This window comes from Panthera onca, chromosome D4 (genome assembly GCF_046562875.1).
Source record: "Panthera onca isolate mPanOnc1 chromosome D4, mPanOnc1 haplotype 2, whole genome shotgun sequence".
Lineage (NCBI taxonomy): Eukaryota > Metazoa > Chordata > Mammalia > Carnivora > Felidae > Panthera > Panthera onca.
Window position 1 is genome coordinate 3,324,392 of NC_138351.1, and position 26,251 is coordinate 3,350,642.

The window sequence follows — 26,251 nt, forward strand, 5'->3', positions numbered from 1 at the left end:
TGCACCCAAGGGGCCGTGTCTCCACGAGTGTCGATGCCCGTTCGCCAGAGCAGAGGCTTCCCTGGGAGCGGCTCGCTCCTCTCCGGTGATCTTGCCACAGCCCTCCTGTGGCGGGAGAGCGAGCCCCGTCGGGACACGAGGTGACAGGTGGGCCCCAGCATTGCCTGGCATGTGGGGACGGGGGCAGACACGTGCAAGGCCGGCTGCCCTGTCCCAGTGAGCTCCATGTGGGAGGCAAGGCGGCCCTGACACCAAGGGGGTAGGGTAGTTTCCGTGGACCCCCAGCGATCCTGTACCGTCGGGTCTGTTTGCCTGTCCGCTCTCCTCATCCTGTCCACCCCAAGCCTAGAGACATTCCGGGGTGATGGCGGCGGGGGGGGGTGGGGCGTTCAGGAAAGTTTGGTGTCCTTCCAGGCTGTCTTCCATTGTCTGTGAGCTGTCTGCTTGTCTGCGTGGGGGTGCCCGGGCCGCTGGGGACAGCGGGGAGGACGGCGCTGGGCACCCGGGACCTGCCTGTCTCACCGTCTTCATGAACAGGGACAGACAGCCCTGCACTGACCGGTTGGCCATGTGTCTGCTTGTTCGCTTCACTTTGGAATTGTAAGTGGAAGTAAGGAAGTGTGTGTCAGCATGCACGCTCTCAGGGACGGCCGGGGATGGCGGATTTGCAGATAACCCCGGAGCCGCCTTCTTCCAGTCAGGGGACCGCTAGACTGAGCTTGTGGTCACACGTTCTTTGTTTTCTTTATATTTTGCTGCCTAGCGTGGATTTTGATCACTGTAGTCAGGGGTGCTTTTGCCGCATTCCACGGATAGCGTTTCCAGTTTGATTTTCTTCCAGGTCAAATTTCATTGTGATTTTGTCCTTGAACTGTGGATTAAACAAGATTGTCGTTTAATTTTCAAAAACGGGTGTTTCCAGATATTATTAATTTCTCTTTCCCTTCTGACGTGGTAAGAGAACAAACTTCCTAGGAGTTCACGTTGTTGTAAGTGCATGGAGGGTTTGTGCTATGGGTAGCAGATGGTGTGTCTGAGTGAACATCTCAGGTGAACTTGGGGGAAAGAAACCCGTGTAGGCTCTTTGTGGTGTTCTGGTCTTCTGCGTCCTGTCTGATTTTCCACCCACTCCTTACTTCCGTGACTGAGAGAGGAGAGCTCACATCTGAATGTCTAATTGTGGATGTGTTGATTTTTCCTGTCAGGGCCGTCGGGTTTTGCTTCATGAACTCCAGTGTTCTGTACCCAGTGCACGTACCGTCAACCTGTTAAATGTGCCGGCTTCTTGATTGACTCTTACCGTTTTGAAATGTTGTCTTGATCCCTGATAACTTTGTCCTGAGGTTAATTTGTGTGATGCTAGCAGTTGTCCCATCCTTTTTTACATAGTCTCTGAATTCGTGTTTGGACAGTCTTCATCTGATGCCATTATCTGTACCGTTGAGGCTAGAAGCTCCTTTGGCCGGAGATAGTGCTCTGAGTCCATGAATTCTACTCCACTGTCTTCTGTTTGGGCTCACGCTCTTTCTGGCAGTGGATCTGGAGCCAGTATTGTCTTTGTTTCTCTGTGTTGTTTCTTTTTTAAATTTACTGTTTATTTTGAGAGAGAGAGTGTGTGTGTGAGCAAAAGAGGAGCAGAGAGAGAGGGTGAGACAGAATCCCAAGCAGGCCCCGCAATCTCAGCACAGAGCCCAACGCAGGACTCGAACCTGTGAATCGTGAGATTGTGACCTGAGCCAAAGTCGGACGTTTCACTGACTGAGCCACCCAGGCGCCCCTGTTAGGCTGCTTTAAAGTATTTCACCGGCCACTGGTTTCCAGAACTGTGATTAGGATGCGCCCTGGCAGGTTCATCCTTGTTTCCATCCCACGTGGGCGTGGCTGAGCTCATTGGCTGTGTGGCCACGTGGCTGTGTGCGCACCACATCTGGAGAACTCTCTGCCACTGCTGCTTCTAGCTCTTTCTTCTCTCCCGGTGTGCTCCTCTCTTCGTGGGTGTGGTAAACCATCCCATTTACCGTGTGTCAGGCCAGTTGACACCGGCTGTGAGGGTCCCCACGGCCGCTCCTGCCCCCACCGTCTTTGGGTCTGGTCCGCTGTTAACTGTGTCCACTCGTCTTCATTTCAGATCATGTGTTTTCACCACTTTCATTTATTTCTTTCCTTTTCTTCCCCACATTTTTCTGTTTTGAGTATTGTCTGTCGTCCTTTATATATTTGAGCAGATTATAGCTCTTTTAACATCTTTGCTGTTAATTACATTCTGGTTGTAACCCCCTTGGCGTGGGGTATGGTCTGCCACTTTCCTGCGTGTCGAGTGGCCTCTGTTGGGGTGTGGGCCATTTGAGACGTGTGGTGGCGCAATGGGACTGTGTGGCCGTGCTCGGACTTTGTTCTGGCCACCAGATGCCCGGGTGGGTCTGGAACAGCCCTCTTGCTGAGGGGTCACCTCTGTGTGGTTTTTACCAACTGCCCTACGGGTTTGAAGAGGTGGCTGGCCGGACTTTGAACAACTGCCATCCCTTTCCACCCCCAGATGTTTGGAGTCCCTCTGAGACCCCATTCGCCAGCACTCTGCGCCCCCCCCCCCCCCCCCCGCCCCCGCCCCTTTGTCCTCCCAGCCTGGGGCACAACCATCCCGTTCTCCTTGCTCCCCTGTGGGCCGGGTCTGCACATCACTCTGAGACCGCGGGCCGGGCGGGTGCACAGCCTTCTGGTACTGTGGTCCTGTGTCTCAGCCGTGCGGTGCCTGGGTCTAGGTGTCTCACATCTGCCCGCTTTCTAGTGGCTTGTCGCAGGAAGACAGCTTCTGTAACTTAGTACTTTACGGCCAGATTGTCACTTATGTTGTGTTTTGTTCCATGTGATTTTGGGTTTTTTATGGCAGATCTGGGGAGATGAGCTGTTGTCCTTGCTATCTTATTTTCCTAGAACCCCTTTTATTTCCTTCTTAACAATGAAATAAACAAATGACTTCCTACAGGTTGGCTCTTTATGGCTTATTTTCATTTCATCCCTTTTTTTTTTTTAATGTTTGTTTGTATTGAGAGAGAGGCACACACACAGAGCCCTAGTGGGGAAGGGGCAGAGAGAAAGGGAGACACAGAATCCGAAGCAGGCTCCAGGCTCTGAGCTGTCAGCACAGAGCCCAATGCGGCAGTCAGACCCATGGACCATGAGATCATGACCTGAGCTGAAGTCGGACGCCTAACCGACTGAGCCACCCAGGCGCCCCATTTCATGCTTTGCATAGCAGTTTTTTAGAAGTTCATTTTTTCCAAGGTCTGAAGTATTTTTGTGTCTAGTTTTTATTGACTTATGCTCACTTCTCTTTTAGGCCATGCTGGTGTGTCTGCAAGCATGATGAAGAAAAGGACGTCCCACAAGTAAGCAACTCTGAAACTTGCTTTTAGATAACAGGTTGTGGCCTTAGGTGACGGAGGACTTGAGATGCCATTGTCCTGCCCTCTTCTCTGTGCTGAGCAGGTCATGCCCCCTGTCTTTGGCCTGGCCTATGGCTGCCTAGGCCTGTCCTTCCATTCTTGAAAGCCTCCGGGCGATGATTTCCCCTCCAGCTCCCAGGGGTTGCGCTGTCTGCGGGAAGCCCCAGTGGTGAGGGCGGCGCTCTCCCGCTTCCCTCCTGGGAAGGGCTGCGTGCTCTCGGCATGCAGGTTCTTGGCTGCGTCTCGGATGCGCTGCTGACAAGGAGGGCCTTGTGGCCAGAGGCCTTAGCTCCTGCTGGAGGGCCTGAGTAGTATGCCGACAGCTGCTTGCTCACTGCTTTTCTACATTTTCAAGTACATGAGAAGCTTGAAATCTAGAGAAAGAATATGCCTGTTGAAAGATATTTTAAAAGGCTGTGTATTTCAAGTGACCAGTATAAGTCCTAAATTCTGTAGGTACCAGAGCGAACAAGCCACTTTTCCCTCCCTTTAATCTTTGTGTATGACATAGTTACGTTTACAAAGAAAATTGAGGTACTGTCTTAAATAAGACTGTGCTTGTACTGAGTTACATATTTGAATAGATTGCACAAGTACCCACCGGGTCCTGGTCACAGCTGCTGCACCATGGGCGCTGCTCTAACAAGTAGGTTCTGATCGTTTGGTCTTGATCGTAGATTGTTAACTACAGACCAGGCCCTCTGACCCTAGCTGGCACCTCCCAAGCCTCGCAGTATAGCAGTTCTTTCCAAATTGTTCATACCGAAGTCACCACCCTGTGTGGTCGAAGGGCCCAGGGCGCCTTGGCTGCGATGGCACATCTGGATGACGTCAAACACGCCCTTCCGTAATGTCGCTGATCCGAGCACACGTGCCTCCCGTGTAAATGCGTGCATGCATAGCGATGTAAATATTTGTCAGGTTAGGTTCACGAAGTGTCCTACAGTGTAAAACTTCACAGTGTAAAACAGTGTGAAGTTGAGGTCTGTGTGTCCCTGAGGGTTGATAAGGCATTTCCCAGATTTCATTGATATGCCCATTACTAATGTTCATGGTTCTGCCATGCCCACCGAGCTGGTAATCTACTGTATCTCCACTCATGTTGCACCATTGCCATAAGTAATCAGCCATCTCTTGGCCCAAGTGGGAGGTAACAAAACAAATACAAGCTGTAATATCAGGTAATGATAAAAACTTAGTGGGGAAGAGAAGCAAGTTAGATGTTGATTTGCAAGACCATAACAGTTCATGCAAAATAGATTTTACCAGTTAGTTTAAAATAACTGGCTTTCAGAGTGTAATGTGCATTCAGTTTTACCCATTTTTACACATTCCTGGATATCTCTGGTTGGAAGTTCCTTTAGTTAGGATTTCAGGCATTCTTGGGTTTGTGCGAGGGTTTCACATGCCTGCTCGTAAGCACTGCTTTCCATGGACTCGTGGCTCTGATGTGCTGGTAATGCCGCCACCCCCCCACCCCCCCCAGCACAATGAATAAACGCCTATCTGTTAAAACTTCTGAGAATCTGCTCCCCTGTGCTCTGCAATGCAGGGAGCTCAGTCGGGTGCTTGTTTCAGTGAAAACAAGCTTTCAGTAGACAGCCTTGAACTTGGTACCCTGTAGCCAGAAGGCGCCACGGGAAGAAAGGACACACTCTCAGTCCTGTTCGCCTGTCTTCTGATCTCTGTGCACATCTGAAGACGGTTGTAAAGAAAGAGTCTGCACATTTCACAACAGGTGGCCATTGCTCACTGCCTCTGGATGGGCCCACAAGGCTGGTGGCGAGGCCCCTGGGCAGGAGCTGACTCGAAGCGGGGAGCTGGGTGGTTCAGCTGGGCGTCTTGGCACGTTCCTCTGTCTGCCTGGGACCCTGCTTACCGCGTCTAAAAATCCTGGTCTGGACTGGAATGGTGGGGCGTCAGCTTTTCTCTATAGACCAGGCTTTCTGCCAGCAAGATGTTTATGGAAACCACGAACAGAAAAGCAGACCCGGAGCCTCACTCTGCCCTTGCTGCCTCCACTGTGGCCCAACAGCGAGCGAGGAAAGGCACAAGGGACCCACCGCCTGCAGCCGCTGACCTGTGGCCTCATCTCCTCTCGCCTCCTGTGTTTCTGGGAATCTGAGCAGTAACTGCACGTGTGGAGGGAGTCATAGGAGCTCCAGGGGGCGAGTGTGGCAGCCCTGTCCCCGTGGGTATCAGCAGGACTCAGAGTTGGGTCCGTGGCAGTGGGAGCATTGCTGCAGCAGACCAGGGACATTGTGTAGCCACATCTTGTTCTGGTTTTTAAAGTGAAGGCAGCACACTTCCATGCCTCCTGCCGACCAGGCCCCCCACTACATTTTGGGAACAAGTTGGTAGGCAGGCCTTTCCCAGCTTTGCAGGACGTCGTTTGGGAAATGCATCTATAGGGAAAGTGTATTTGGCCCTTGAACAACATGGGATCAAGCAGCACAGGGCCACCTGTGCCCGGATTTAAGTACGGCACAGAACTAACTATGAGCGTATTTTCTGTTCCTTGTGATCTTTCTTTTCTCTTTCTCCTTTCTTTCTTTTCTTCTTTCTTTCTTTCTTTTCTTCCTTCCTTTCTCCCTCCCTCCCTTCCTCTCCTTCTTCCTTTCTTTCCTCTTTCTCCTTTCTTTCTTACTTCCTTTGCTTTCCTTTCCTTTCCTTTCCTTTCCTTTCCTTTCCTTTCCTTCCTTCTTTCCTCTTTCTCCTTCCTTCCTTCCTTCCTTCCTTCCTTCCTTCCTTCCTTCCTCCTTTTCTGCCTGCCTTTCTCCTTTCCTTTCTTTCCTTTCCTTTCTTTCTTTCCCCGTTTTTGAGAGAGTGAGGACGAGCAGGGGAGGGTCAGAGAAAGAGGGGGACAGAGGATCTGAAGATAGTTTGATCTGGGGCTTGAACTCATGAACTGTGAGATCATGACCTGAGTAGAAGTTGGATGCCTAACGGACTGAGTCACCCAGGTGCCACCCCCCCCCCCCCCATAATTTTCTTGATGATATGTTCTTTTCTCTGGCTTACTGGATTGTAAGAGTACAGCAGAGGTTACATACAGTGTACAAAGTGTGTGTAAATCGTTCATGTAATTGGTAAGGCTTCCGGTCAAGCTATCAAGTTTTGAGGGAGTCAGAAGTTATACTGGGGGTCAACACCCTGACCCCTGCTTTAAGGGGCAGCTGTGCATCTTGAAGGGAAGGTAGAGTGGGGGGATCTCAGGCGAGACTAGCCGTAGCGGTTCTTTGTTGCAGTTTTCAAACAGAAATCTGGTTCTTTGTCTTCGCTAGTTGGAGTAGCGGATGCCTTTCCATTTCGAGGCACTGTCAGAAAACACGACGGGTTTTGGTGTGTGTTTAGAGAAATGGACCAGGGCTGTTACACACTAAATAGAGGGATTTCCAGCCAGTGCTTTCCATTTGTTAAATCACAAGTACCAGTCACTGACCGCAACAGTGACAGAGACAACTCCCCTCCTCCTCCCCCTCCCATCCTCCTTGTCCCCTCTCTTCCTCCTCTCCCTTCCTCCTCCTGGAGTCCCCGGCATGGGCTCAGGTACTTTTCATGGCACCCCTGTCAAGTAGGAACCCTGGGCCCTTTGATACAAGAGGTTAACTGACCAGTTTGGGGTCATGCAGCTGAGAAGTGACTGAGCCAGGGCTCCCAGAGGGGACAGCAGGATTCTAGAGCACACAACCACCACACCGTGCTTCCTCGTGGAGTGGTTGCTTGTCTCACATTGGAAAAGCAGGTTACACACACAAAGTAACAGTGAAGCAGGCATCTGCATGAAGTGTGGTGCTGTCTTAAATTGGACAAAAAGAATAATACTTTTGAATCGACTTTTAAGTGCTTTTTACACCAAGGAAGTGAATAGTGTATTGGAAGGCCTTGGCATTGGGAGGTTGCCGCAGACAGCTCTGGCATTCTCTGGGACAGAGTAATGAAAGAACCCATAGTGTGTGGATGGAACCCCGACTCCCCATCTTGTTTTTATATTGTCATTTTAAGCCAGCAATGGCAGTATCAGCTGTACAACTTTTATTAAGCAACAGGAACCAGAAAAACTTTTCTCCTTACTGGTGTGCATCTTGTAAAAAGACAATTATGTTGATACAATCAGTAGTTTCTTCTGAAATGTGCTGCAACACGAGTAAGGGAACTGCTCTTAGAAGACAGTACTAAATAGAATAAGGAAAGTGTCAGTAATTAATTTGTGCAACATAGTACACGGTGCTTGAGTGGCATTTCCTGGTTCACGGCAGAATGGTGCTGGTTGAAGCTGAAGAAGTGTGGTCCCTTTAAATACTGACCACCAAAATAAGATCTTCCAGTCCCGGGGAGGAGGATGTGCTTTGAACACAGAATCTCTTTTCTGGGTGACAGAACAATTAGCGGGGTGTGTTCCAGACTTCCTTAAAGTGTCCGGCAAGGCACAGAAAATGCCCCTGCAATCCAGCTTACCTTTTAGGGAACATGGGTACGTGGAAACTAGTGTTGGTTTTGACTGGTGTCCCCTAAGGTATGGTGCCTGGGGCAGCGGCGGCCCGGAGCGTGTGCTGGAAGGTCTGGGATCGAGGAATCTGGGGCCAGGTCCGGGCCTTGCCCACACGCTCCGGGTGGTCGCTCGCCTGCCAGTCTCCTCCGAGGCCCATCTGAGAGCTACTCGGGCTCCTGGGGAAATCCGCTCCTGTCGTACGGGGAGAGTGGCTTTCTGCCGAGGGGTTGGCCGGCCCCGTCTGCTCCCCGGGGAATCCCCGTGGGCGTATGAGAAGAGCCAGTCCCAGTCGTGAGGACCAACAGCAGCGCGTCCCTCCACAGCCCGGGGGCCTGTCTGTTGTTTCCAGAGGCGGCTGTGGAGAGAACCAGCAACGCGCTCACAGGCGCGTACCTCTGGCGTTCTGTGCTGTCCTCCTCGAATCGTTCGGATCGTGACTCAGTGCAGCCCTTTATTTGCGCGTGGCGGCGAGTTCAGCCGTCCTCCCGGAGCGAGGTGTCTGCCGTCCGCGTGCGGCAGCGCTGTGTGTGTGTCGGCCTCTGGAGGCTGGGCCTGGAGAGCCCCCTAGACTCTTCGCAGGGACGCACACGAGCTCGAGGGCTGTTACGAACACGTGTATCCAGGGAGAATGTAGGTCCGCAGCGCCATATTCAGGCAGCCCTTAATTTCTTTTAAGTTTGTTTATTTCGTGAGAGAGACAGAGCGAGCAGGGGAGGGGCAGAGAGAGAGAGAGAGAGAGAGAGGGGGAGGGAGACCGAGAATCCCAAGCAGGCTCTGCTGAGAGCCCGGAGCCTGCTTTGGATTCTGCGTCTCCCTCTCTCTCTTTGCACACCCCCACCCCCGCTTGCGCTCTGTGTGTGTCTCTCTCTCTCTGTCTTTCAAAAAAAAAAAAAAAACAAAAAAAACAAACATTAAATTAAGCTGAGCTGAGGAGCTCTCTGCCACTTTGAGTTGAAAAGGAAGCCCTCCGAAAAGTGCGGATCCAGAGTGGACCCTGGAGTCTGTACAGGTTGGAGACTGCAAAGGCTGGCTGCAGCCGAGGTGGCCGGAGGAGAAACCAGCCGTGGAGGAGGTTCGCCTGCCCCTCGTCTCCGTCCCAAGGCTTCTGCTCGCTCCGCTCCCGGCCACTCTGCAGCCCCCTGGGTCACTGCTGCTTCTCCGATCCCACACCTCCTGCTCAGACGTCGGGGCCCAGCTGGGCCTGAAGAAGTACACCCGTGCTCCAGACGCCGTGGTCTCGGCTGGCACGGAGCACAGGAACGCCGGCGACTGTCGGGCACCTGAGGAGCACTGACCGCATGAGAGAGGGTCACACACGGCGGGAGAGCTAACCAGGAGTCTGCGGGCGGCACCACCGCACCCAGACGAGGCCGACCCGCAGAACTCACAGAGAAATCGGGAGAGGAAGCGAACGTTTACGCCCGATATAGGAAGGCTTGTTAATTAAAGAGACACGGTTCAGGAAAAGGTGAAGAAACATTTGTTTCTTATCTGTCGGTTCGATAGAGAGGCTGAAGTTCAAGCCTGTACGTTTTACCTAATTCAGGAGAGCTTGGTCTGAGGCTTTCTGGAAGGTGGGCAGTGTCAGGGGAGTGGGATCATGGAGGAGAGCCGGGAAGTGCTGGGTTCCTCTGCTAAGGAAGGGACAGTGGGTGAAGGATCCAGAATAAATGTAAGAGAGGGGCACCTGGCTGGCTCAGTCGGTTAAGCGTCTGACTCTCTATCTCAGCTCAGGTTAGCTCACGATCTCACAGTTGTGAGTTCAAGTCCCACGTTGGGCTCTGTGCTGGGTGTGAAGTCTACTTCTTGAAAAATGAAATGGGGTGGGTAATTTTGCACAGCTGTCTTTAGATTGGTCAACTGCTAGTTGAGGGGTTGAATCCAGGATAGAAGCTCTTCTGGTCGTGATCTGTATTCTCCAAAAAGCCAGGACCGTGGTGATTGTGTGCCTGTGCACGTACGGAGAGAGATCAGAGGCTGGTGTGGCAGCTCCGGTCCCAGGGCAAAATTGCTTCCCGTGAGAACACTTCTTCTTAAGACCTTCAACTGATTGGATAAGGCTCAGCTACATTATGGTGGGCCATCTGCTGATTTACAGGTTGCCTTTCTAGAAAAATGCCTTCACAGAAAACATCTAGGGTAATGATTGACCACATAGCTGAGTACTGTGACCCAGCCAGGGTGACAAATTTAGATAAACCGTCACACTGGCAGAAATGCTGTATTTGCTTATAATTTTGGTAGTAGTGGTGGAATGTTTGTGTGAATTAGGAAACGGTGCATGTGACTGCATTCCTTAGTCAGCGAGGTTGGGAATCAGCCTGTGCCTTTGCTGTGAAGAAAGCCTGATGCTGTACACAGCATGTATCGCTGGGACTTCTGCTGAAATCTCACAGATGGTAACTGGTTGTCTGAGGAGACACATGATGCTGAAGATCCCTGTGCTCTCCCGGCAATACGTAAGGGCTGAGGTTCGTGGTGTCTGCTGCCGAGTTCCTGGGCGGGCAGCGCTGACGTGAGCTCTTGGCCCTGCCTCTTCCGTGCATCCAAGGGAGGGCGATTGTCCCAGCTGCTCTTCTGTCTGGCGGGTGGCCCTGCCTTGCGCACCCCTCTCTTTCCCTTTCCTCGTGCAGCCGTGGGGACGCACCCAGGGCCGGCGGGGGGCCGCCGTGGGGCCGCCGTGGAAGCTCCCGGGCACTCCTCGGTTCTCCGCAACCATCCTGTAACCTCCCGGGCCTCTGCGGTCAGTGTGGAGGCCTTGGCTCACATTCCCCTTGCCGAGAACCGTAAACTCTGCTGTCTGGTGGCCCCAGTGTCACTGTCTCGTTCTCCCGTGATGTGGTCCTTGTGCCTGGATGCCCACGAGATGTTCTTTTCCTTAAAGAATTTGTCTTAACTGGAGGATGTTCGCGTCAGAGGTGGGGTCTGTTTTCCCAGGGCTGCCTGTGCACACGGGTGTTGTTTCTCTCGGGGTTTTCCGCGAGTTGCGTCAGTGTCCTAATGTCCTACAACAGCTAGGAGCCCGTGTCCATTAGTCACAGCTGTGTCGTGTCCTCCCAGGCGGGCCCCGCCGCGTCTGTTGGCCGTGCGCCTCTGGGTTAGTCCTCGTTTCTGAAACTGCTTCCTTTCTGGTTCTCACTCCCTGCTCTGGCCTCTGGTGTGTCCCTGGCCGTGGGGAACGGTTTCCATCTCCCTCCCTTGTGGGCAGATGGCCTGTGGGTGTGCCTCCTGACTGTTCCGTGTCATCCATGTGCGGCCGTGCCACTGTCCTCTTGGGCCCCATGTGTGAGGAGGGCTGTGGCTCCCTGGATGGCCATCCCCTGCAGAGCTCCGAGCTCCTCTGTCTCCGCAGGGCTCTGTGGGGTCTTCCCTTCTCAGCCCCCCCGCCCCCCCCCCCCCCCCCCGCCTTGTCAGCCTGTGAACCCCATCCTCCTGGAAGGCAGGTCTGCTGGGCGCCTGCAGAAAACCCGCTCAGAACCTTGGGAGCCCTTTTCCACCCGATGTGAGCAGTTTTCCATCTGGGATGATCTCCCTCTTGCTGAGGAAAGGCCTGCGCCAACAGATACGGACCTCATTGGGCAGCCCTTGAGGTTCCTCTGTGTCACACTCCCTCTAGATTTACCAGCTCGCCTCCTTGAAAGTCCGTACATCGTAGCTTTAAATATCACAGCCTAAAATAAATTGTTTTTTTCAAAGTTTGTGTGTATGCCAGTCGCTTACGACTTTCGCTCGTGGTGTAGACGAGAGATCTCTGCCCACCGGACGTTCTCGGCTGAGCACGTGCAGTGCCCCGGGGCCTGGCCGTCCTCTCTGTCCACGCCCAGCTTGGTCCCTTGTCCGACTCCTAGGTGGAGCCCAGATGCCTTCCCTGATACCAGGACCCACGTGTGCTGCTTGTAAACGTTGCATGTAGATTTTCCAATTGTTAATAATCTGGAAAGAATGTGGTTTGGTGTTGCTCCAGTAATTTTTGATAATACATTAAGTGTTTGTCAAAATTCAAGTCTTGTTTCAAGTTACAACTTCAAAATTCAAGTAAGAGTCTGTTTCCTAGAGAAGTACTAACGGTGTAATGCCTGGATGCCAGCCGGCCTGGACTGCTGGTTAAAGAGAAGTTAAAGGTCTAGTTTTTTCTCCTTCATTAAGGTGGTGGGGGCTCATTATGTGGGCACCACAGTGGGTGAGATTGAACAGTTGCACGTTTCTGCTTGACGAGAAGCGGGTTCGTGTTCTGTAAAGCCGTGTGCATGTATGCGTATTTTATGCGGTCAGCCCTTCTCTATCTATGATTAACTGAGGTCACTGTGAGTTGACTGCAGTAATAGAAACTCACAGTTGAGAAAGCGATGCTCGTGTTCCATATCAGGGTGAAGTTGCTGTGGCAAAGTGCTGTTCCTGCGCCTGCCCACAGGGCGCACAGGGAGCAGGACGTGTGCACACGGTGACCCGGAGGGCCCCTGGGGGCGCCTGGACCCGGAGAGCATGCTCGCTAGCAGTAGGGTTGGGGGTCGGGGTGTGTACTTCTGACATGATACCTTACGTGTGTTATGTGTGAATGCAGAAAACATCGGAGCAGTGTGGGGCCGAGCAAACCCGTTTCCCAGCCCCGGAGGAACATCGTAGGCTGCAGGATTCAGCATGGGTGGAAGGAGGGGAATGGCCCTGTCACCCAGTGGAAAGGAACCGTTCTGGACCAGGTGCCTGTAAATCCTTCTTTGTATCTTATAAAATACGATGGATTTGACTGTGTTTATGGACTAGAACTTAATAAAGATGAAAGAGTATCTGCGCTCGAAGTCCTCCCCGATAGAGTTGGTAAGTTCTCTTTACTATTTGTGTGTTGTATTCTTTACAAATGATTGTCGAAGTGATTCCTTTGTGATTATTCTTTTGCATTATTGGTATTTTATTTTTGCTGGAGTGCAGGCACTCCCGATATACTCTTAAGTCAGTCATCTGAAACCACAGTTCAAGTCAGGGGTGTAAAGATGTGTGAAATGATTGCTGAACAAATTGACAAACTGATAATTTCTAACATTATTTCCCACGTTTTGCTCACTGTTCATGTGGACTCTGATGGGTAAGAATGTTTTCTTGTTAGCTCATATCTTGTGTACCTCTTTCATCAGATTATAGTAGCTTATGCACTTACTTTAGAATCCTTATGTGAAGTATATCTTTCATTGTGTGTTATTACATAAGTGATAACTGTATTTTCAGCCAAAATTCAAGCAGCCCAAACCCGTGGGCTTTATTCTGCATTCTTTAGATGGTTGTTTGCACAATGTGGAAATGAACGGCCCTTTCTTTTCTTAAATATTGTACAAATATGTCCCCTTATATAACTTAGTTCCTTAAGGCTTAAGGTGTCAGTTAAATAATAACGACTGATTATATTTTTAAGGATAAGGTGAAATACCATTTCTAGGATGAGTAGGATGCACCCACGTTAACGTTACTTTCTTAAAGAGTGTTCACTTTGAAGTGCTTTCTTCTTACCACGGCCATGCTGCTCGTGCCTGAGCGCTGGTTGATGCTTTTGGAATTGTCTCGAAAAGCCTCTATGTTAACAAACCCAGTCTCGGCAGATGTGGACTTGTGGGTAGAAGTGTGGGGCCAGATTGTCAAGAGGGGAAACTACTCTGTCCCCTTGTCCCTTTGTCCCTTTGTTTTTGCCATTGTGTTCTTGGGACACACGTGCTTCCCTAGCAAGTTAACTCTTTGCCAGAGCAGCAAGTTTTCTGCTTGCCTTCCCTTTAGATGACGATGCTAAGTCTATATTTATCCCGTGTAAATACAGTTCTGTTTTTGCAGAAATCTTCATGTCTTTATTATTATCAAAGGTAACTGTGTAATGTTACATCTCTGGCATTTGTCACATCTTTACCTGTTCTTGGTGCCACTGGACCTTCCTCCTTCCTCACGAGGCACATCCTCTGTTTCCTCTTGATCTTGACGTTAGCCTATTTCCAGTGTGAGAAACTAACATTGAAGAGTCTTACCTTCAGGTTTTAAAAAAATACCTAGACTTTCAAATCCATTGTTTGTACTAAGTAATTGTCGTGTATCCTTTTTCTGATCTAGATGTTTAGTCTGTCCCTTTTGGGGTGAGACTGCCCTGCCGGCCTGTGTGAGCTCTTCTGTCATCATAGGACAGAGGAGGTCATTTCCTCTTGGTAAAAACGTGATTTGATCAAACCAAGATACCCCCAAATCTATAAGTATCTCTGGTGATGGACTTGAGTTGCTTAATGGTTTTCTTACTGTTTCCAATGGGAGATCAGGCTTGTTTTTGTAAAAAGCAAAGCATTTTAAAAAGGAAATCCAAAGGCATCTATGCAACCCAGCAGTATTTCACGTGCTGAATTTAATGAGTAGTTAATTCTGGTACTTCTCGCATGCTTCAGTCTGGAAGATTATCTGCCCTTCGCTTACGTTCCACATAGGAAGGAAACCGTCTTTCACGATCAGCTTCAGGTTATACATCAGACTGTACTTGCAGTTTTGTTTGTGATAAGCTAAGGAGGGGACCCGGCCTGAAGGCCTGTGGTGGCACAGTGTATGGGTGCCCCATGTGTGGTCAGGGGTCCTCGAGGTCAGGAGGCTTGTGACATCGGTAAAAACACAGAACGTGAAATTTACTGCCTTGACCATTGTTAAGTGTTGAATTCAGTTAGTGTTAACTACATTCAGGTTGTTGTGGAGCAAATCTCCAGAACGTTTTGTTTTCATCTTGTAAATCTGTCGCTCCGTCCCCCACCTCCCCCCAGCTCTTCTACTTTCTGTTTCTGTGAATTGGGTCACATTAGATACCGTTAGATAGAATATTTGTCTTGGTGACCACTTCCTTTCCCAGCATAGTGTACTCAGGGTTCACCCACGTAACATGTGACAGCATCTCCTTCCCTTTCGAGGCTGAGCGCTACTCATCGTGTCTACCCCGCATTCGGCTCACCCATCGCTCTGCTTGGGTTGCCTCCACCTTTTGGCTGTTGTGGATAGTGCTGCCATGAACATGGCGGTCAGGCACTTCAGGCCCCTGCTTTCCTTTCTTTTGAGGATAGTCCTGGAAGCAGCATTGCTGGATCATGCAGTAATTCTGTGTTTAATTTTCTAAGGAGCCCATGTACTGTTTTCCACAGTGTTTGTAACATTTCACATTCCCACCCACAGTGCACAGGGCTCCAGTTTCTCTATATCCTCAGCAACACCAGTTGTTCTTGTTGGTTTTGATTTGCATTTCTCTGGTGATTAGTGATGTCGAGCACCTTCTCATACGCTTTTTGGCCACTTGTCTGTCATCTTTGTAGAAATGTCTGTTCAGGTCCTTTGCCTGTTTCCCAATTAGGTTATTTGATTTTGTTGAGTTGTAGGAATTCTTTACATATTTTGGAGATAAGTGAGTTTTAACAGAACAGTGTGACAGGTTTACTGATAATGATTTCAGATTCTGCATGCGGTTAACCTTTAACAAGCTTGTTGAGCTGTGATGTAGTGTCACAAGAGTATCTGGAATTATCTGACAAGACTAATAGAATACTCCCCCTTTTCAACAACACATCTTTGTGAGGCTGGGTTTTATATGTCAACCAGAAGAGCGTGTAACAGATGCTTCAGAATGCTGAAGCCGATAGGAGAATCTAGCTTTCCTTTTGTGAAGTTAGACATTGAGAGATTTAAACAAATGTAAAATCATCCCGCTCTTCTTACTAAATCTTTCTTAGAAAATATGGTTATTTTTTATTAAAAATGCTTTATGTAAGTATTTAAAAAATATTTTTAGACTTACTTGTAATTTCTAATAGCAGATTTTGGTAGCTATCTGTGTAAAGAATTGCTCTTTTAGATCCTCAAAAATTATACAGGAGTCCTGAGATCAAAAAGTTTGAGAACTTCTGAAGAAACGCGAGTGGGCTTTTAGTGCACGCTGGGGAATTTTGTGTAATTTTGGATAGTTATTGCATATGTAAGCAAAGAGAAGCACCATATGTGTTTAGAGTGTCCTTCTGATAAAATTGGCTAACAGTATCTTCAGAAATTCTGTGTTCCTTTGAATTTTAACAGAAGTAAAAGCACTTATGAATGAGTAAAATAGAAGTGCTTTTTTTTTAAAAGACCGTTGTCTAAAATGCGAGGACCAGAGAAACCTTAAAATCATTAGGACCTTCTGTAATTTTCCCAGTATTAAAAACAAGTTAGGTTGTGATTTTCCACCTGCCCCTTAACGAACACGGCAGGGCCGTCGATTAATTTGTACGGCGGGTGTTGGAGTGCGGTGCTCTTGGTATCGGAAAGCAGACGGAAGGGGTCTGTGCTTGCCTCCCGGGTGCCCGGGCCAAGCAGGACGACTGCCGATGGTGGGGAATGCCATTAACGAATAAAGCCGGAGGAGGCAATGGTCTCGGCGGGGCTTTCACTCCTGATCCCGGAGAGCCCCTGGGAGGAGACCGGGAGGAGGAGGAGACCGTGCAGGCAGGGCCCTGGCAGGAGGCAGGAGGAAGAGGGCGGCTGGGCCGGCGCTGAGAAGCAGTTACTCAGATGCTGAAGTGAAAGCCCTGGGGCGTTCCAAGCGAAAGCACAGCCCAGTGTGGTGTAGCGCCCAGGAGCAGTTGGCTTGCTGTGGAAACAGATTATAGACCCAGAGGAAGACCTCAGGCCTGGGGTAGGGTGACCTCTTAGTTTGAATAACTGCCCCGTGGTCACGGAAGGTGTTACCAGAGGGAAGGTGGGTGAGGAGTGCGTGGGAATGCTCCTGTTCTGCAGCTCCAGGCAAGCCTAGAATTGTCTTGAAGTTTTTGTTTTGTTTTAATGTTTTTATTTATTTTTGAGACAGAGAGAGACAGAACATGAATGGGGGAGGGTCAGAGAGAGAGGGAGACACAGAATCCGAAGCAGGCTCCAGGCTCCGAGCTGTCAGCACAGAGCCTGATGCGGGGCTCGAACTCACGGACCGTGAGATCATGACCTGAGCCGAAGTCGGATGCTCAACCGACTGAGCCACCCAGGCGCCCCTTGAAGTTTAAAATAGCTATTAAACCTACCAAAACCCACTGTATACCTCGAACGAACCATTGAAAGTTCTAATTTCAAGGTACCGCACCAAGAGCAGTTGAGTTCGGAAAACAAAAAAGAAGGAAAGCAGGTTCTCGCAGTGACTGACCTGGGACCCCCAGAGCCTGCGGACTCCAGTGGGGCCTGGGCGCCAGCCCGCTGATTCTTGTGCCGCTCACACGTCAGGCCGTCACCTCGTGTGAGTTCAGTCTTCACACACAGTACATGTCGGTAAGATCCTGTGTGAACCGCTGTCTGCTTCTTGTCCCCAGCGAGCTCTCGAATCAGCGACGCGCACCTGGCCGACACGATGATCGGAAAGGCGGTGGAGCACATGTTTGAGACAGAGGATGGCTCCAAGGACGAGTGGAGGGGGATGGTCTTGGCTCGCGCCCCTATCATGAACACGTGGTTCTACATCACCTACGAGAAGGACCCCGTCTTGTACATGTACCAGCTCTTAGATGATTATAAAGAAGGCGACCTTCGCATCATGCCCGATTCAAGTAAGTGTGGATTGTCAGCTTTTATTTTTGATAATTCCAAAGGAACTTGAATTTTAGAACAAGATATTTGATTAACTATTTTTTGTAGATTCATCTTTCTTACTTTGATTACTAGGGTTAAGGGATGATTCTTTTAGTCTTGCACCGAGTGTAGATGGTGAAATTTTGCACCTTTTGCCAAGACTAACGTGCTTTCTGTGTAGATCTGTCCTGGATTGTGGATGTGGGGGTGAATGGAGCATGTAACACGGGCTCCTTCGTGAATGGCTTCCTTCACTCAGTGCAGTGTTTTCAGGCTCCTCCGAGTTGTAATGTGTCGGTGCTTCATTCCTTTACTGGCCGAGTGCAAGTGTAATCTATGCGTGTGTATCCACCCGTCTGTTGATGGACGTGTGGGCTGTCGCCCGCCTCTTGCTCGTTATGAAGGATGCTGCTATAAACCTTTGTGCGCAGGTTTCTGAATGGATGTTTGCCTTCCATTCTCCTGGGTGGACACAGAGGTGTGGGACTGATGGGTCTGTGGTTACTGCTGTGTTGTGTGGGGGACCACCGGACTGATTCACAAGGCCACTGCACCATTCTGCACATGCTCCGACTATGTGTGATGGTTCTGATTGCTTCACACCCTCATCCCTTTGTGTTACCTGATGTTTGGCTCTGGCTGTCCTCATGGTTGCAAAATGCTAGCTCGTGATGGGTTTGGTTTGCATCTCCTTGATCGCTAGAGACATCGGGCACCTTTCCCCGTGTTGTTGGCTATTTCTGTGTCTTCTCTGGAGAAGTGTCTGTTCGCGTTGTCTGCCTGTTCAGTCAGGCCACCTGTCTGTCACTGACTTGTCTGGGTCTGTGTTCTCAGTGTGGGTCTCCTGACACGTCGGACTTGCAGACACTTTCTCCTGTTCTGTCGGTTTCTTTTTGCTTCCTTGATGGTGTTCTTTGAAGCCCAGAAGTTTTAAATTTTGATGAAGTCCAATTTATTCTTTCTCCTGTAGCTCGTGCTTTTGGTGTTTTCTCTGATAGTCTTTACCAAGTTCAAGGTTCTGAAGATTTACCTCTTTGTTTTCTTCTAAAAGTCTTGTAGGCGTCGCTCTTACCTGTGGGTCTTTACTTCTTCTATTTAGGTCTTTGATACATTTTGAGCTAACTTTTACGATGTGGTGAGAGGGTCCATCTTCATTCTCCTGCACGTTGTCTGAGCGCCATTATTTGGAAGGACTGTTCCCTCCCCTGTTGGGTGGTTTTGCCGCCTTGTTGAGAGGGAGTTGGCTGCAGACATGTGGGGGGTGCCGCTGGGCTTCAGCCCTGCTTCGTCGCCCCAGGCTGTGCTTGCATACGTCCGGCGCTTGGTCACACTGCTCCGGAGTCAGTGTGGACACTGGGAAGTGTTGAGCCCTACTTTGTTCTTTTTTCACCATTGTTTTGACTCTTCGGGATCCTTTGCGATTTCATGAATTTTGGTATCAGTTTGTTAATTTCTGCAAAGCAGTCAGCTGGGATTCATCCGGGGATTGTGTCGAAGCTCTCATAACTTGGGGGGTAAGTGCCGTCTTGACACCGTGACGCCTTCTGACCCACGAGCATGGGCTATACTGCCGTTGCTGAGATTTAAAGATTTCTATCAACAGTGTTTTGTAGTTTTCAGAGTAGAAGTTTTGTACTTCCTTTGTGAAATTTATTCCTAAATATTTTGCTCATTTTGATGCTACTATGAATGGAACTATTTTCTTAATTTCATTTTTGGGTAAGCCTTTTCTTTTTGAAAGTACTCTTTAGCCTTTCTTCCAACACAGGGGTGCCTGGGCCTGAACAGATGGGGCTGGCGGACGCATGATACATGAGCGGTGTGACACCCATCTCTGTTGCTGAGTTCTGCCAACGAGCCAGTCAGGGAAACTGCTCTGACGTGTGCTCATCTGGCCCTGACTTTCTGCCTTGTGTACATTTGCCACCGGTGGTAACAGGAAGTATTTAAATAGCAGGAACTTAATTCTCATGAGAGCATTCTTTAAAAGCATTTCTCTGGCCTGGGGCACCTGGGTGGCTCAGTGCATTAAGCGTCCGACTTCCACTCAGGTCATGATCTCGCGGTTAGTGAGTTCGAGCCCCATGTCGGGCTCTGTGCTGACAGTTCAGAGCCTGGAGTCTGTTTCAGATTCTGTCTCTGTCTCTCTCTCTCTGCCCCTCCTCCACTCATGTTGTCTCTCTCAAAAATAAACATTAAAAAATTAAAAATAAAAGCATTTTTCTAGCCTATATGAAGTTGATTTTTAATTTTTTGGTAGAGAAGTATCCCTGTTAGAGCTGCTGTCTTGTTGATGGAAACTGTGAAGGCGTTTGCACCGTCCCCAGTGTCTCCCAGCCCCTCTTTCCCCCCCAGCGTCTCTCCCCTGTTCGCTACGTGCATTGCGAGAGCGGAAATTAAGTTACCATTGGAACCCGTCGTGATGCCCTGCTGGGGCGGCCTCTGCGAGCCCCTCACCTCTCGGCTCAGTTGCTGTGGCATGCCTGGTAACCCCACACTTGGAACTTTGTGGACGTGAAGTGCCCCTAAAGCGGGGCGGGCCCGTGCCGCTGCTGAGGAAGAAAGGACTTCCGCCTCGGGTTCGGCATCACTTCCCTGCTCAGATCGGATAGCGTCATACTTTGATGTTGTGTCGCGCGGTGGTCAGAGTAACAGGGTTAGGATTGCGTCCTCGGGCAAGAGGACCTGCCGCGGCCAGTGAGGTGGACCGTCATTAGTGCAGTTGGGCACCCAGGCCGCCAGCGGGCTGCGCGGAGCTCCAGGGCCAGACCCGGCCTACACAGAGAGGGGCTCGCCTTGCTCGGGCCCTGAAGAGTTTTCTGGAGGTGGAGTTGGAACCTCCCAGCCCCATCCCCTGTGTCTTCGCTGCTGGAGGGGACAGTTTGCTGTCCTTCCGAGTGCACTCGGGGACGCCTCGCAGCCCCTATGTGCTCGGGACGGTGTTCTCCAGCACTCAGGCTTTCGGGGGGTGGGGGTGCTCGTCTGAGAGGTGCGCTGCCTCCACGGTCCTCAGAGATCCTGTCATGGCCGGGCTGGGGAGGGGCTTCACTCGGCACCTGTTTCCAGAGCAGAAGTCTCTTATGTTGAACCTGGGCTGGGACGATGGTGTGCAGTGGAATGAGGTGGAGGAGAAAGACACTTTAAGGATTCGCAGGAAAAGACCAGGGAGGAGTTTGAGCAGCGTATTCTCGCCCCCCTGTATGTGTTGTCTGCTCTGAAGGCCTGGTTTGAAGGAACTCCAACTTACTTTTAAGAAGTTTTGTGGATTTAGGTTTTTCCCTGGACTTTTCCTTGGTGTGGTCCTCACCTCCTCAGGCAGTCACAGCTGTAGTTAAACACAAGCCTCAGGGATTTCTGGTCATGATTTTCAGAATCCTTCACATGTTATGGCCTGAGGGTGGGAGGGGGCAGCAGAGTGTTTTTGTAAATAAAGTTTTATTGGCACACAGCCACACTTTTCATCTGTATATTCTCTGAGGCTGTTCTCACTTGATAAGGCAGAGCCGAGTAGTTGGTACAAAGACCACATGGCTTCAGTCCTCACATATTTATTGTCTGGCCCTTGAAGAAAAAGTTTGCTGACTCTTGGGTCTAGATAATCAGGATGAATTGGGAATGTTAAGTTTTTAAAAAAAATTTTAAATTTACATTCAAGTTAGCGTATATAGTGCAATAATGATTTCAGGAGTAGATTCTAGTCTTTTATCCTCTATGTATAACACCCAGTGCTCATCCCAACAAGTGTCTTCCTTAATGCCCCTAACCCATTTAGCCCATCTCCCCCATCCCCAACCCCTCCAGCAACCCTCAGTTTTCTGTATTTAAGAGTCTCTTATGTTTTATCTCCCTCCCTCTTTCTATATTATTTCTGCTTCCCTTCCCTTATGTTCATCTGTTTTGTATCTTAAAAGTCCTCATATGAGTGAAGTTCTATGATATTTGTCTTTCTCTGGCTAATTTCGCTTAGCATAATACCTTCCAGTTCCATCCACATAGTTGCAGATGGCAAGATTTCATGCTTTTTGATTGCTGAGTAATACTCCGTTTGTGTGTGTGTGTGTGTGTGTGTGTGTGTGTGTGTGTGTCTGTGTATACACACACACACACACACGCCACATCTTTTTTATCTATTCATCCATTGATGGACATTTGGGCCCTTTCCATACTTTGGCTATTGTTGATAGCACTGCTATAAACATTGGGGTGCATGTACCCCTTCAAAACAGCACACCTGTATCCCTTGGATAAATACCTAGTAGTGCAATTGCTGGATCATAGGGTAGTTCTATTTTTAATTTTTTGAGGAACCTCCATACTATTCTCCAGAGTGGCTGCACCAATTTGCATTCCCACCAGCAGTGCGAAAGGGTTTCTCTTTCTCCACATCCTCGCCAACATGTTGTTTCCTGAGTTTATGTTAGCCATTCTGACAGGTGTGAGTAGTATCTCGTCATGGTTTTGATGAGATTTCCCTGATGATGAGCAATGAGTGATGTTGAGCATTTTTTCATGTGTCTGTTAGCCATCTGGATGTCTTCTTTGGAGAAGTGTCTATTCGTGTCTTTTGCCCATTTCTTCACTGGATTATTTGTTTTTTGGGTGTTGAGTTTGGTAAGTTCTTTATAGATTTTGGTCTTTACAGACCAAGTCTTTATCTGATATGTCATTTGCAAATATCTTCTTGCATTTCATTGGTTGCCTTTTAGTTTTGCTGATTGTTTCCTTTGCCGTGGAAAAGATTTTTATCTTGATGAGGTCCACGTAGTTCATTTTTGCTTTTGTTTCCCTTACCTCCAGAGACCTGTTGAGTAAGAAGTTGCTGCAGCCAAGGTCACAGAGGTTTTTGCCTGCTTTCTCCTCTAGGATTTTGATGGCTTCCTGTCTTGCATTTAAGTGTTTCATCCATTTCGAGTTTATTTTTGTGTATGGTGTAAGAAAGTGGGGGGTAAAAAAAATTATTATTAAAATAGACCTGTGAGTTGGTACATACTGAAAAATTGACTTCAAATTCTTTTTCCTCCCCTGTTTACTGCAGATGATTCTCCTCCAGCAGAAAGGGAACCAGGAGAAGTTGTGGACAGCCTGGTAGGCAAACAAGTGGAATATGCCAAAGAGGACGGCTCTAAAAGGACTGGCATGGTCATCCACCAAGTGGAGGCCAAACCGTCCGTCTACTTCATCAAGTTTGATGACGACTTCCATATCTACGTGTACGATTTGGTGAAAACGTCCTAGATGGCATCATGGACTTCGCCAAATTTGTGGAACTATTAAATGTATAATTTGTAGACATAAAGACTTGATTGCTTTCCAGTTTAATGAAAGCTTAAATGTCCCTGCGAACCCACAATCTCTGCCAGCAGAACTGGTTTTGTTCCGAATAGTACAAATTCATGTGAACACAAAGCATTTTGTGTAAGGAACTCCTTCCTCTTAAAAGAAGTCTGTCTGTCTGGAGGGGAGTTAACAGGCAAGTTTGGTACAAGTTAGGCTAGCCCCATAGTCATTTCAAACTGTAGTAGATCTTCCCCACTTCCCCGCCACTGTTGCGCTCTCCGACTCTGCCGCCACAATGCAAGCATAGTTTGGTATTTTTGTTATTGCCTTTTTTGAGATATGTATGTATCTATATCTACCTATCTATATCTGTGTGTGTACATATGTAATATATACACACACATAGATCTGTGCGTGCGCACACATACACTTAATTGGCAGTCATTTCTTTGTGGATTGGGGCGGGGGGTAAATAATATTCTCCAGTTTAACAGGAGTACTTGTCCGAAGTCAGTCATACTTAGCATATTACTGCTGCTTATTTAAAATTAAATGTGGGCACAGGAGACACAGGGATGTTCAGCTTGTTTTCAAAGTCAGAAGTTCAGACACCTTTTCAGTCTGGAGGCTTTAAACTGTGAGTCCAAACATGAATCATTGGTGAGCAGTTGCTGGACCCACATTAGGATTTAACAAAACAGGAATCTGGGTAAAAAGCTGCCTTTAATTCTAAGCTTTGTAAATTTTTGTTTACATTTTTTACTGTACTTTTTTTTTTTTTTTTTTTTTTTTTTTAAAGCAAAGCCCAGGTACTTGGTCCACACAGTGTGATGCAGGCGTATTTTGGACGGCACATCTGGTCTGTTATTTGTACGAGTCCGCAGTCTGCATTCTAGTACATGGATTTGAGAGGCAGCAGTGCGTCAGTGGTTTGTGTGTATGTGGTAAGTTCCTGGAAGAACCTAGTGGTTTCGTATTAGAAGTTCAAGTTGAAGAATGGCATTGCTACCTTCCAACAAGTTCTCTGGGACACTTTTTTTTATTACCGTTCTTACTGATACGTGATTGTGGTCAGAAGGCTTTCCCCCCCGGCTTTTCCCCACAAAGAACATCTAGACAGATGACAGCTTCAGTCCCCTGACACCTTCTGTGGTGCTGTTACGGTCTTGCCCCCGGTGTGCTGTGGATGTGGACGCTCCCCGTCCTGTGGGCCCTACCACGTCAGGGTCCGTCACCGCACCAGCTTCTGTGGCTTATTCCCGCAAGGTTGTTTTAACCGAAGTAGAACTGCAGAAGTGGGGGTAGTGGCGGCATGGCCATCTGTCGCCTTGTGTCGGATGAGCCCTGATGGTTCGGCAGCTAGGAGAGAGGCAGTACGTGACACCAGTCTCCTGCGGAGGTTGGAAACCTTCCCTGCATTTTGGGCAGAAGGTTGAGTGCATGTGTTGTCAGTCCAGTACGAGAAGGCCACGTGGCCTCAGCGTTGGAGATCCTGTACCTCAAGGCCTCCCCACGTGTGGTTCGTGTGGCCCCCGCTTTTGCCTTCGGGAAGTCCGCGTGCCGTCGCGCTGTTGGATGGTAGCCCTGCACCCCATTCTGGTGCAGCGCCCGGTGTCCGCGGTGTGTGGCGCGCCGCGCCTCACCTCGGGCGGTGGCCGAGTGCCTGGTCTCAGACGCTCCTCCTGCTCGGACAGGTGTCCTGCTGCACGTCTGTCACCTCTTTTCCTGGTGGCTCTTCTAAGAGTCCCTGCATGTGAATCTCAAGGCTGAGCCCGGCTCCCCGAGCGCCAGTGGACAAGTGTGCCCGGAGGGTGGGTGCGGCCGGCGTGTGCGCGGCGTGAGCGCGGCACAGAGGCGTTGGGCTGCAGAACCGGTGTCCTCTGGCAGCATCCGGCGGGGCGGGTCTGTGGAGGCGTCTCCGGCATCACTGACTTGCTTTGTGGTTTTTCTGCAAGTACCCTTAGCACCTTCAGTACCACACGGTCTGCCGCTCTCCAGACGAATGTGACACGTGATTGGCGTCCTCATTTTAGTCAGCGTTCCATGTATTGCCGTTAGGGCGGAAGGAAGGGGAAGGGGTTTTTTTGTTGTTTTCTTTTATTTGCCCCATTCTCTTTTCTTTCGGCGGCTTAACTCCCACTTCTGTGGTGACTGATCCCACTCCTTTGCCCGGGATTTCAGGCTTCGTTTTAGGCTCACGTTTCCGATCTGCATGCATTGCTTGCCTTTTCCTGGTATTGGGATGTTGGTTCCTTGTTCTGGGAGCCCAACATTAGTTTCCAAAATTATCACGGGACTTGTGACCGCACAAGACCTGAACCTGTATAAAATGTCCTGGCCTTCCTCACTGACCTGCTGTAGTGTTCTTGTGTCGTGTGCGTGTGACGTCTGGCTGCCACGTGAAGCTTCAGAGGAGAACCTTAAGCGCAGACCATCCTTTTTTGCATGCTCTATTCTAAGTAGGATGTTCAATGTAACTAACTGAACTTGCATGTGAGAGATATTTAGGTTTTTTGTTTTCTATCTTTGTTTTTATTTGTTTTCAGCTGTCTGTATATTTGCTTCCTGTGCTGTTGTAGTGGTCGTAGGATACAGATGCACTGGTGAAGCAGTGTAGTGCCAGCAGAAGGTGATTTTCCAGCCTTGTCTGTCGTGCAGCATTTGAAGGGACTGTGCATTCTTGAAACTCTCACAGTTACTTCTAAGCCAGAGTTCATTCCTATTATTGTTTTACGTGCCAAACCCCGAAGTGCATTGGGCTTGAATCTCTGAACGCTGTGGACCCATTAGAAGACTGTTCTGATTGTCACAAATTGTAGTGCCTGAAAACATTCTTAAGCTGATTGTCTTAAAAAAAAAAAAAAAAGAAAAAAAAAAAGAAAGTTCTCCAAAGACAAAACAGGAACAATTATTATAACAGAAAATAATTATGGTTGAAATGTCTGTGGTTCCTTGGAAATGCTGCGCTTTTTGTATTTTCCACCGTTAGTGCAGTTTGAACGAATGTGTATAGTTCAGAGGTCTTCGTGTTCGCATTTTAAAATTAGGTAAATGACCTCATCTTTCAAGCTTGAATTCATTTTTAATTTTAATTTTATTTTATACAATGTGTAGACAGTTCCCTGTTCTCTGCATTTAGAAGTATAAACAATATAAATCTGTTAATTCTGTAAGTAATTTTTATAATTATGATGTAACTCTATCCTATCCTTAAAACATTTAAAATAAACCCTTTATGTGCAACTTCTGACTGTAAATTTTGTGCTCATAAGCAAAATGTGATGTGTTAAACCTGCTTCTGAAAAAGTTTTTAAAGTTTTACTTTAAGATCCTTTCACCACGTGTAAATGTCAGATATATGCAGAGACAGAAAGAAGTCCGACTTTTACTTGAATGGTAACACTCAGTAATTCCCGAGGGGAGAGGGGCAGTGATCAATATCCCAAATACATTCACTAGT

The 26,251-nt window shown here is 48.9% G+C and overlaps 1 protein-coding gene across 3 annotated transcripts in view; it reads left to right on the forward strand.

The window, feature by feature from the left end:
• SPIN1 (spindlin 1) overlaps positions 1-25,673 on the forward strand; it is a 75,875-nt gene extending 50,202 nt beyond the window's left edge. For all 3 annotated transcript variants that reach the window (XM_060610250.3, XM_060610252.3, XM_060610251.3), the window contains exons 3-6: positions 3,338-3,386; positions 12,497-12,750; positions 17,259-17,492; positions 22,550-25,673. In XM_060610250.3, the coding sequence (XP_060466233.1) occupies positions 3,338-3,386; positions 12,497-12,750; positions 17,259-17,492; positions 22,550-22,749 (737 nt within the window). In that variant the 3' untranslated portion in view covers positions 22,750-25,673. The remainder of the gene's footprint in view (positions 1-3,337; positions 3,387-12,496; positions 12,751-17,258; positions 17,493-22,549) is intronic.
• Positions 25,674-26,251: the final 578 nt, after the last annotated feature.